Below are 12,599 nucleotides of genomic sequence, written 5' to 3'. Positions count from 1 at the left end.
TGTTGGTGCCAGACGGGCTGGTCTGAGTATTTCACAATCTGCTCAGTTACTGGGATTTTCACGCACAACCATTTCTAGGGTTTACAAAGAATGGTGTGAAAAGGGAAAAACATCCAGAATGCGGCAGTCCTGTGGGCGAAAATGCCTTGTTGATGCTAGAGGTCAGAGGAGAATGGGCCGACTGATACAAGCTGATAGAAGAGCAACTTTGACTGAAATAACCACTCGTTACAGCCGAGGTATGCAGCAAAGCATTTGTGAGTGAAGCCACAACATGCACAACCTTGAGGCGGATGGGCTACAACAGCAGAAGTCCCCACCGGGTACCACTCATCTCCACTACAAATAGGAAAAAGAGGCTACAATTTGCACAAGCTCGCCAAAATTGGACATTTGAAGACTGGAAAAATGTTGCCTGGTCTGATGAGTCTCGATTTCTGTTGAGACATTCAGATGGTAGAGTCAGAATTTGGCGTAAACAGAATGAGAACATGGATACATCATGCCTTGTTACCACTGTGCAGGCTGGTGGTGGTGGTGTAATGGTGTGGGGGATGTTTTCTTGGCACACTTTAGGCCCCTTAGTGCCAATTGGGCATCGTTTAAATGCCACGGCCTACCTGAGCATTGTTTCTGACCATGTCCATCCCTTTATGACCACCATGTACCCATCCTCTGATGGCTACTTCCAGCAGGATAATGCACCATGTCACAAAGCTCGAATCATTTCAAATTGGTTTCTTGAACATGACAATGAGTTCACTGTACTAAAATGGCCCCCACAGTCACCAGATCTCAACCCAATAGAGCATCTTTGGGATGTGGTGGAACGGGAGCTTCGTGCCCTGGATGTGCATCCCACAAATCTCCATCAACTGCAAGATGCTATCCTATCAATATGGGCCAACATTTCTAAAGAATGCTTTCAGCACCTTGTTGAATCAATGCCATGTAGAATTAAGGCAGTTCTGAAGGCGGAAGGGGGTCAGACACAGTATTAGTATGGTGTTCCTAATAATCCTTTAGGTGAGTGTAGTTTATGCACTGTACAAAAATAGCGCACATGTAAATGTACAAATAAGAGAAATCAAAATGTTCAATGTGGCGGCTATACTGTAGTCTCATTTAAAATTAAAACAACCAATCACTTGGTTGAATGTGACGAAATTTAAGCTCAAATCACTAAAAACTGTATTTTTACAGTTGAAAAATAATGATTTAACAATAAACACTAGTATATTTATAAATTAATATTAATCTAGATTTGGGTTTGGATCCCCAGGGGGATCGTAAGGGAACTGCAGTGGGAATTGTGAGGTGGTGAAAAGTTATTAATTAATAAAATCATAAAAATTGGAAATTAAAATGTATATGAGTAATACAACTTATTTGTTAATAAAAACTATTAAAAAACATATAAAAATAAATAAATAATAAAACGTATTAAATTAATTGTTAATATACATCATAATATCATAGGGGATTGGCTGACAAATAAATTTGGGAATCCCTGATCTAGATTTGTAAATGTGGTAAAAATGGTTGATCATTGTGAGTGCATGATTCATAAACTAATGTTAACTAATTCAACCTTTTTGTAAAGTGTTACTGTTTATACTTAAGCATTAGTGCACATGCTTTAGCTGGACCAGTCTGAAAAATACAGATTTTAGCCTAATTTGAGTTTAAGGAGCCCAATTTATGAGGAAATTGCTGACATATTTTATTCCTGATTTGAAACATTATTAAAGACAAACATTTACAGAGGTTTTGGAGCATGAATAGCTGCCCGTGCCCGGGGGCATTACAAATATGGCTGCCGATTTCGTTGGCTTGCCCTAAAGGGACTTTCACAGAAGCCTTTGGTAATAATGGACATAACTTTGTCACTAGTTTGAGTCTGACAGTGTTTCTGACCTGTAAAAACAAACATTCTGATCGTCCTCATTAAAGGCTATCCAAATCAAGACTCAGTTTCATCTGTCTCTTGATGCAAATCTCACATGCTAAATATATCAGCGCTTGTTGATGTCAGCCTGTAATGCATAATGCATGACGCTTGGCTGAACGGATGGTTTTGTTTGTTTTTGCAGAGTTTTATTGTTGCTGCAGTTGTTTATAAAGTTGTACGGTAATTCAGCCGACAGTTTTACTCTGTTATCTGCATAATGATGGATGTTCTCCATACGAGTTTAAATGTCACATCAGTGATTCTGAATAATCATTGACACGGGCATTATACCGACGTGCTTTTTTTTGCTTAAGCTGTTTATTGAACTTTTACATATACTGTCAGTATAAAGATACAGGAGGATAGTAAATCATGAACTAACAATGAGAAATACTTCTACACGTATAATTCTTGGTCAAAGGCACAGTGTGAAAGTTTCGTCGCTAGAGGTTGCTTATTCAAGACAAAGGTGTAGAGTGATGACACTGAATGAGCATGGAATCATGGGAGATGTATGAGAGACTTACTGCACTTTGCAGTAATCTAGATCAATATTAGCATATCATATTAATAAAAACGCTTTAACCGTGTTGCACTGTATAATGATTCGTTTTTGGTTGATATATACACTCACCTAAAGGATTATTAGGAACACCTGTTCAATTTCTCATTTACGCAATTATCTAAACATCCAATCACATGGCAGTTGCTTCAATGCATTTAGGGGTGTGGTCCTGGTCAAGACAATCTCCTGAACTCCAAACTGAATGTCAGAATGGGAAAGAAAGGTGATTTAAGCAATTTTGAGCGTGGCATGGTTGTTGGTGCCAGACGGGCCAGTCTGAGTATTTCACAATCTGCTCAGTTACTGGGATTTTCACACACAACCATTTCTAGGGTTTACAAAAAATGGTATGAAAAGGGAAAAACATCCAGTATGCGGCAGTCCTGTGGACGAAAATGCCTTGTTGATGCTAGAGGTCAGAGGAGAATGGGCCGACTGATTCAAGCTGATAGAAGAGCAACTTTGACTGAAATAACCACTCGTTACAACCGAGGTATGCAGCAAAGCATTTGTGAAGCCACAACACGCACAACCTTGAGGCGGATGGGCTACAACAGCAGAAGACCCCACCGGGTACCACTCATCTCCACTACAAATTGGAAAAAGAGGCTACAATTTGCACAAGCTCACCAAAATTGGACAGCTGAAGACTGGAAAAATGTTGCCTAGTCTGATGAGTCTCAATTTCTGTTGAGACATTCAGATGGTAGAGTCAGAATTTGGCGTAAACAGAATGAGAACATGGATCCATCATGCCTTGTTACCACTGTGCAGGCTGGTGGTGGTGGTGTAATGGTGTGGGGGATGTTTTCTTGGCACACTTTAGGCCCCTTAGTGCCAATTGGGCATCGTTTAAATGCCATGGCCTACCTAAGCATTGTTTCTGATCATGTCCATCCCTTTATGACCACCATGTACCCATCCTCTGATGGCTACTTCCAGCAGGATAATGCACCATGTCACAAAACTCGAATCATTTCAAATTGGTTTCTTGAACATGACAATGAGTTCACTGTACTAAAATGGCCCCCACAGTCACCAGATCTCAACCCAATAGAGCATCTTTGGGATGTGGTGGAACGGGAGCTTCGTGCCCTGGATGTGCATCCCACAAATTTCCATAAACTGCAAGATGCTATCCTATCAATATGGGCCAACATTTCTAAAGAATGCTTTCAGCACCTTGTTGAATCAATGCCATGTAGAATTAAGGCAGTTCTGAAGGCGGAAGGGGGTCAGACACAGTATTAGTATGGTGTTCCTAATAATCCTTTAGGTGAGTGTATATCCAAACAGTTGCTCGCCTGTCTAATAAAATACATACTATATTAAAGCGTCTTTGGTGTTTCCATGGTTTCTACAGAAATCAAGGGTAGCATGGATATATGTTTGGGATAATTTAAGCACACAGGTCAACAAAATATATAACATTGTTCTAGTGGTTTTGGGATATTTTAATCTAAAAATCTTACAAATTGTGTCTTAAATTATGCTAAGGCATTTTTAACATTTCATTACCTTACATTAAAGTCTTTTGAAATTCTTGTTCCTCAGGCTGTGAGCCAATCCCGGTGCAGTACCTTCTGTGGGGAGATCCTGAGCCTATCGCCGCCGTGGTCTTCGCCTGCCTTGGCCTGCTCGCCACCATCTTCGTCACTTTAGTCTTCATCAGGTTCCACGATACGCCGGTGGTGAAGTCCTCCAGCAGGGAGCTGTGCTTCATCATCCTGGCTGGCATCTGTTTGGGGTATCTGTGTACGTTTTGCCTCATCGCCAAGCCGCACGTGGCCTACTGTTACTTGCAGAGGTTGGGCATCGGGCTCTCGCCTGCCATGAGCTACTCAGCCCTGGTCACCAAGACCAACCGCATCGCTCGCATCCTCGCGGGCAGCAAGAAGAAGATCTGCACCAAGAAGCCTCGTTTCATGAGCGCCTGTGCCCAACTGGTCATCGCCTTCATCCTGATCCTGATTCAGCTGGGCATCATCGTGGCGCTCTTCATCATGGAACCTCCACAAGTGATCTACGACTATCCGTCCATACGCGAGGTGCACCTCATCTGCAACACCACCACGCTCGGAGTGGTGGCGCCGTTGGGCTACAACGGGCTGCTCATCCTCAGCTGCACCTTCTACGCCTTTAAGACCCGCAACGTCCCCGCCAATTTCAACGAGGCCAAATACATCGCGTTCACCATGTACACCACCTGCATTATCTGGCTGGCTTTCGTGCCAATTTATTTCGGTTCAAACTACAAGATAATCACCATGTGTTTCTCCGTTAGCCTCAGCGCCACTACTGCGCTGTGCTGCATGTTTGTGCCCAAAGTCTACATCATGTTGGCCAAACCTGAGAGGAACGTACGCAGCGCTTTCACCACGTCGACAGTTGTACGGATGCACGTGGGTGACGGGAAAGCTGCCTCGGCCGCTAGCCGGTCTAGCAGCTTGGCTAACCTCTTCAGACGGCGAGGCTCTGGCACAGACACAGTCAGGTCAGTATGAGAGAGTTATTTTAGTATTATTTATAGTATTAGTATTATTTTTATACTATTATATTTTTTATTCATATTTTTATATATTTTTTCAGTTTTCATTACATTTTTTTAGGTGTTTTGTTATAAGCAGTTGTTCATTTTTTATATATATATATATATATATATTACATTTAGGTGTAATTAATTTTTATTTTAAATGTTTCCTTTAGTTTTTATTTATTCCCTGTTAGTAATTTTAATGCTTTAAAATACTTTTGTTTAGTTAAATTTTATTTTATTATTTTTCTGTTACCAAAAATGTTTTGAATCCTGCATGAGAGGTTACAAAAAAATGCTTGGTCATAATCGCGGACTTGAATTTATTGTTATTCAGCTCTCTAACGTTGGGTATTGACATCTTACTTTTTCATTTATGCTTCTTTGAAACTCTTTGGTTTAATTGGATTAACACTGAATGAATTTAAGGATAATGAGGCATGACGTGTCAATTATTTTTATGTCATTTTTGAAAAATCCTTATTTTTTCCTCTTTATAAAAAGATGATGTGCAGTCACTGCTCTCAAATGCAGAAGCGGCTTCAGACAAAATAAATAAATAAAGCTCATGCTAAATCTGTTTATCTCTCAGTAATGCCTGCCAAAGGTTTGCTTTTGAGGATGAAAATGAGTTTAGGCTGAAAATGAATCAACTCTATAACTGAGCATATTTTAGAGCACATTAAAAAAAAAGCCAATATTCCCCTCGAAAGAGAAAAAGAGCCCCAACCAATTACCCTGTCTGCCTGTGAATCATTCCTGGAGCAACTCTGGAGTTTCATGCATTTGGGTCGATGGGTCCCCAGGTGCATTAAGAGAAGTGAAGTTAGAGATTTCCTGTCTGACGTACAGGACTGGATGAGGGTGGTAATTGCGCTTGGAATGGATGGATTTGAATGGCTAATGGTAGGGTCAGTTCTCTCATGGCTTTGAGTTGTGATGTTACACACTAGCAAGGGCGTAGCAACCATGTGGGGGATGATTCTGTGCCCTGAATAAATCCATACCAAAAGTCCATACATTCAGTCTCAATTTCTCAGTTTTGGAAAGGCCGTTAGTGGCTTAAATGATATATGCTAGCTTGTCCTGTAGAGTTGTTGACATGACAATCAAGTCACTTACAATCATCACACAAAGGCACAAGATCCTTTATTCATTCTTCTTACATAAAACACTCTGTTGTCATGTGGCTATCTAAATGGTGTTTTACAATAGATTAAATATTTGCTTTTGCTCCTTTTATTTATCTGTTTATATACTTTGGTGATTATATTAGCAGCCAGATGGATATATCAACTCAGTGTTTTTCGTTTTGTTTTTTTACATATTGAGAAGAAAGATATTGTTTCTTTTCTTGAATGTTAAATAGTTTATATATATGTATATGTAACATGTTTGTAAAAAAAACCATTGAGCTGATATATATACTATACAAAATGTTAATTATATTACATTGTTACAAGTAATATGAAAAAAATGTGTAATGTAATATTTTTACATATATATTAGTGCTATCAAATCGATTAATCACATCCAAAATAAAAGTTTGTGTTTGTGTGTACTTTGTATAATTATTATGTATATTTGAATATACACACATGTATATATATATATATATATATATATATATATATATATATATATATATATATATATATATATATATATTTAAGAAATATTTGCATGTATACTTTATATATATTTATATTATATATAAATATAAACATTTTATATATAAATATAAAAACAAATCTTAAAAATATACATACATATATATATTAAAGAAATATTTGCATGTATACTGTATATATATTTATATTATATAAATATAAACATTTTATATATAAATATTTACACATTTCTTAAAAATATACATGCATGTGTGTGTATTTATATATACATAATAATTATACAAAGTACACACATATTATGTAAACACAAACTTTTATTTTGGATGTGATTAATCGTGATTAATCGATTTGACAGCACTAATAAATATACACTGCATATACTATTTTTATTATATTATAATTAAGTATATATATATATATATATATATATATATATATATATATATATATATATATATATATATATATATATATATTAGTGGTGGGCCGTTATTGGCGTTAACATGCTGCGTTAACGTGAGACTCTTATCGGGCGATAAAAAAAATATCGCCGTTAATCTATTCTCAAAGTTGGGTTGGGAGCTGGGTCTATACTACGCAAGCTATGATGACTTTCACCCTGATATTTTAGCGCGGATGTATACCTAGCCGAATTGCACTGTAGGGGATGAGAGTACGAGTCTTCGAACCTGTGTGTATGCCTACTAGTGTTGTCAAAAATATCCATATTTCGATTTGTATCGATACTGAAATATCTGAAACGATACGATACTTATTCTCTACATTATCGATATCAGCTGCGCTCTCCTCTCCGACCAACAGCGAGTTGACACGCACCCGCCTCCTCTCATTCAGTCTGGTTAACCCTCTGAACAGGGTGAACGGGTGTTCTACTGGATTTTTCCTCATGACAGTGTGTTGGTATTGATGTGACCGGTCTGAATTTCGCGCGGGGTTGCACATAACGTTAATTCCACTAATTCCCGCAGATTTCGCGCTTGCATCTGAAGCGCACACACATACCGTAATAAAGCCGCCTCTATACAAATGCAAAAATTTGCTCCTTTTTCTAGCTTATTAATGGTCAAATACACTCAAAAATGTCTTAATGCCCATCTTGGTGAGTTTTAACGTAAACACAGTCGTAACCAGCTCACAGGAACAGTGTTTGGGATCTATGCGTGCGTCAGGTCTTAAAGGGACAGAAGTTATTTATTATTCAAACTACAAAAAGACAAACGATCACTTACGAGTACACATATTCTGAATGCCTTCAGCAGAATTCAAATGAGCCATTTTAATCTAGATTAATTCCAAGATTACAGTGAGATTAATCTAGATTTAAAAAAATTATCTATGCCCACCACCACTAATATATATATATATATATATATATATTAAAAACACAGTTAATTATGTTGAAAAATAAACATGTATGTGTACATTGTGTATATATGTATAATTAATCAGTCAAATACACATTGCTGTTTTCTTTCCACAGTTCCAATGGCAAAACGGTGACCTGGGCACAGAACGAGAGAAGTTACAGGCCAAACCTGTGGAAGCGGATCTCAATCCATATTAAGAAAAAGGAAGAGGCCAACCAGACGGCCATTATTAAGCCCTTCTCAAAGGGCTGTGATCGGCCGCCAGACATCGGGGGGAAGCTGGCATACGACGGGTCTCAGAAAAACCAGCGCTACCCTGTAGCCTACCACCCCCGGACCGCTTCGCCACTGCCGACCGTGTGTCAGCGACCTCCTCTGCAGAGGTGCGAAGTGGAAGAGCGCGATGAAGAGCGAGCGGCAGTGGTGACTATACCCTCATACCTGACGGAGCGCTTGCATCATGGCGGCCCGCCCCAGACCTCCATCATGGATCAGATCAGCTGTGTGGTCAACCGGTTCACGGCGAACATCAGTGAGCTCAACAGCATGATGCTGCCCGGGTCACCGCCGGGAACAGCCGTGAACACCACCGCCCCGGTCCCTAGACCCTGCTCCCCCTCTTTCCGTCTCCACCCGCAAGAACGGCCGCATCCCACAACCGTCACCACCTACGCAGACGTGGTGGCCGTAGCAAACACCAACCCTCGTTCCGCGGTCGGCATCACCGGGGGCATCATAGCCGGCGGGAGTAGCAGGGCTTCACCGGCCAGCCTTTTTGACAGTACCTACGACTCCTCGTGTGCGGTCAGGACCACTGATTTTGAGGATCTGGGCGCCTTGACACCACCTTCGCCATTCAGAGACTCCTCCGTGGACTCGATCAGCGAGTCTCCCACATCGCCAGCCTCGGGGCTGCCGCTTTGTGAGCCCTGCTCCCCGATATACGACCAGCTGATGCTTCGGCACTACAGCCAGAGCTCCTCTTCACTCTGAGAGATTATTCCGAGCGCAGGAAGGAGACCGAGAGGAAACTCCTGAGAGCGCGCATCTGCTTAGATTGCAAAACCCAGTTGTAAATGTCAAGGAGTGTAAACTCTTAATATAGAAGCACTCGCTGAGGACGTTTTATGGTGCTTGGAATCCAGCCCGTCCTCAAAATCCCGATCTGCGTAGGGAAAGGCACTTCACCAAACTGCTTTTCAGATAATTAAGGATGTACTTGATATGCTCTTGTGCACCAGAAGTTTATGGCCCTTCTTGGCAAGAAGTTACTGATGCTGGTCAGTCCGTAGACTGGAAGATTTAATAACATTCCAACGACGTCAATCCACACAGGTGTGTAAAATAAGCAAACTCCTGCTCCTGGCGATGTCATTTTTATCCCTCCTGTTGCCTGTCAGCAAGATGCCTGAACGTCTTGCACGGTTCTTCACATACAACGCAAGTGCAAATGTTTGAATGTAGGACCAAATTGAGCCTTTGAGCGCAAAGCAGTTTGTTTAAATATTGGTCATTTTCTTTATTACCCTAGCTTAGAAATTGCATGTTGTGCCACTTTATATAACTCATAAAAATAATATCTATTATTATATTTTTCTTAACAAATCAAATAGAAGGATTGTAAGGGCAAGTTTATTTAGATACTGAAGAAATCAGACAATTTAATATAGCATTGTCTTACAGATGACTGAATTTATTAATTTATATACACAATTCCCAGTATTACTTGAAGTATTTTGTGATTATCACTTCGAAATTTGAGGAACTGATGCAAACTAATATAGGTGATACAAGAAAACTCAACTATTTTTCATTAAAAGGTTTGGGGTCGATAAGGTTTTCATTTAAAGAAATGAGCACTTAAATTCAGCAAGGATGCATTAAATAGATCTAAAGGGACAGTAAAGAATTTTACATTATAACAAAAAAATATTACGGAGCACAACTGTTTTTAACATAAATAATAATAAGACATTTTTATTAGAATGATCATGTGACACCAGGGCCGTAACCACCATAGACATTGAGGGGGACATAATTAGAAATGGCCAAATGCTAGGATGACAAAAGTAAAATATGAAATTTTTAGGTTGGTCTGCCTCAGCGGTCTAACAGCGCTCGTAACTTCAAATCAAAGAAGGCGGGGCTTACGCTTAATTTGCAAATTCCAACGCGACACTTTAGTTATAGCAGTGAAAGAGTGCGTCGTAGATGGAAGTAGCAAAACATTCAATATTTGATAACTGTTTTACTAGCCTAGAAATCTAGACGCACCCTAGCGACAGCAAATGTAATTTGCAGCCAGGGTCGTCTAGCAACTCTCAGTTGGCTTGCGAGCATGAAAACCCAAACTCTAGTCAGGCCAATCACATCGTGTAGAAAGTCGGTGGGCGGGCTTAACATAAAGCTGCTGCTGCTGGCGAGCAGCGGTCTTTCGAATCGTCTATGGAAGACTTGAGTTAAGCTTTTCTTTGAGAAAAGAACAAAGAATGGCACTGAAGCTCGGAGCAGTGTTCTGAGTTTTGCTGACCGGATACGGCAAAAGTTTAATCTATCAACTACTGCTGGTGGGAAAACGTATGGGACTCAGCCACAACCTGCTTGTGATTGTTGTCTCACCACTGATAGCGCTCTGGTTGGTTGTAGCGCTATCCTTTTCATAGTTTTCACGTGACGTCACGGCATTATAGGAACACCCACCTGGAGGGCAAAACAAGGCCCCGTTGCCCGCCAGTCATTTTTACCAGGTTTGTAGTCAGTATTAATGCAGTAAGACCAAATGCTCATGATGATGCACCCTTTGTACAGGAAAGCAGATGAACACAGAATATTAATGCAACACAACAAGGTTTCTTGCTGTGTTTTTCCCATCGAAACCCATTATAAAGAAAACGTGTTGCGTTCATATTCTTGGCTCTACTCGCGTCTATATAGTATGCCTCATCAAAAAGGTGTAAACTGAATTTGATCTTTTAATATCACTGTTTTAGTACATTACGGCACTTTAAGGGTGGGTTGCACTAATAAGGATTCTTTAGCCTGTCGTCAGCTCACCCTCCGCCTGTGCTGCTTGATCAGCTCTATAATTCTAACGATTTTACTGCGCAATTAATCTGTTTAAAATGAAGTGGTGCAACAACTCGATTTAAAATAAAACCCAGATCAACAAATCCTTGATTAGCATTACATTTTGCTCAATTTAATCCTTATCAGTGCAACTCACCCTGTAGTGTTTTTCACTTTAAGCGTTATAAAAACATCCTGCTGTTTTTAGTGATTGAAATACTGCAGCAGGTGCTGTATGTGGATCATAAGTGCCCGAAACGGGCATATTGTTCACATATTTTTGTTTTAAGATGAAAATTTGAAAGGCTTGTGCTGCAGGTCTATGGAGTTCTATGGCGGTTTTGCCCTCCAAGGCTCCGCGACTATGAATTGCGTGCAGAGGGAATTTGAAAGACAACCGTTTATCCCGCCCCTCGGATTGAGCCCTGCCAATGGCCTGGTCCCAGACACAACATCTTGATGTGGGTCTGGCTTGTCAGGCTACTGTTTTACGATAAAAACAGTAATATCAAGTGATGCAAACTACTTGACTTTTTTTTATGAAATTTACCCATTTTGAATGGAAAATATGACATTATGTAAATCATAACTGAATTTGATGTGAATGTGCGCATATTTAATATATATATATATATATATATATATATATATATATATTATTTACAAATAGTTTACTTCATAACTACAATAGAATTGGAACTCTTACCATTCTTATTTCTTTTTCTATATTTCCTTAAATCCCTTTTAATCCTTTAATAATGTAATTCCTTTAAATACACCAATACCGAGCTCCATGCTAAAAAAAAAAAACTTTGGTCCCCCTAATGTCTAAGACATGGTTACGTGACACTGAAGACTGGAGTAATGAAGACTGAAGACATTGGCATCAGAGGAATAAATTACATTTTAAAATTTAAATTGTAATAATATTTCACAATATCCCTGTATTTTTGATCAGATAAATGCAGCCTTGATGAGCATAAGAGAACAAAATATTAAACAGTCTTACTGACTCCAAACAGTAGTGTGATTTATACACAAAGCAATATTTATGAAAGCAGGGCCTATTACAACAAATATTAATATATGATTTGCAAATAATTTCCTTTTTTTAATCCACTCAGGCTTTTGTTCCAAATACATAAATACAGTAGATGAGCCAAAAACAAAGTGTCATTACACTGTGGACATGATTCTTACACAGGGCATTACAGTTTTTGTTGATAAAACCTATAAAAAGTCTCCCATTAAAGATAAGATTTTTTTTTTTGTATGAATTTTATGAACTAATTTAAGCTAAAATGCTCAGACTTAGTGGGAGCGCACATTGTACCTACCAACAGACATCTATTCTTTTAATCAATGTGCAATATTCTTCTTGAATAGGTGTAATGTAATAAGGTCATGTTTGCATGCAGAACAGTGCCATTATAGCTAAAATAAGTGCTTAATGTTCTTTTGAGAA

The 12,599-nt window shown here is 39.2% G+C and overlaps 1 protein-coding gene across 1 annotated transcript in view; it reads left to right on the top strand.

Moving 5' to 3' along the window:
• grm5a (glutamate receptor, metabotropic 5a) overlaps nt 1–9,061 on the top strand; it is a gene marked incomplete at both ends in the record, with an annotated part of 38,955 nt that extends 29,894 nt beyond the window's left edge. The window contains 2 exons of the mRNA XM_079803927.1: nt 4,071–5,010; nt 8,182–9,061. Of these exons, the coding sequence (XP_079660053.1) occupies nt 4,071–5,010; nt 8,182–9,061 (1,820 nt within the window). The remainder of the gene's footprint in view (nt 1–4,070; nt 5,011–8,181) is intronic.
• Nucleotides 9,062–12,599: the final 3,538 nt, after the last annotated feature.

This window comes from Gobio gobio, assembly GCF_949357685.1.
Source record: "Gobio gobio genome assembly, chromosome: 22".
Taxonomy (NCBI): domain Eukaryota; kingdom Metazoa; phylum Chordata; class Actinopteri; order Cypriniformes; family Gobionidae; genus Gobio; species Gobio gobio.
The sequence above is the reverse complement of the archived record's forward strand: the minus strand, read 5'-3'. Positions and strand labels throughout refer to the sequence as shown.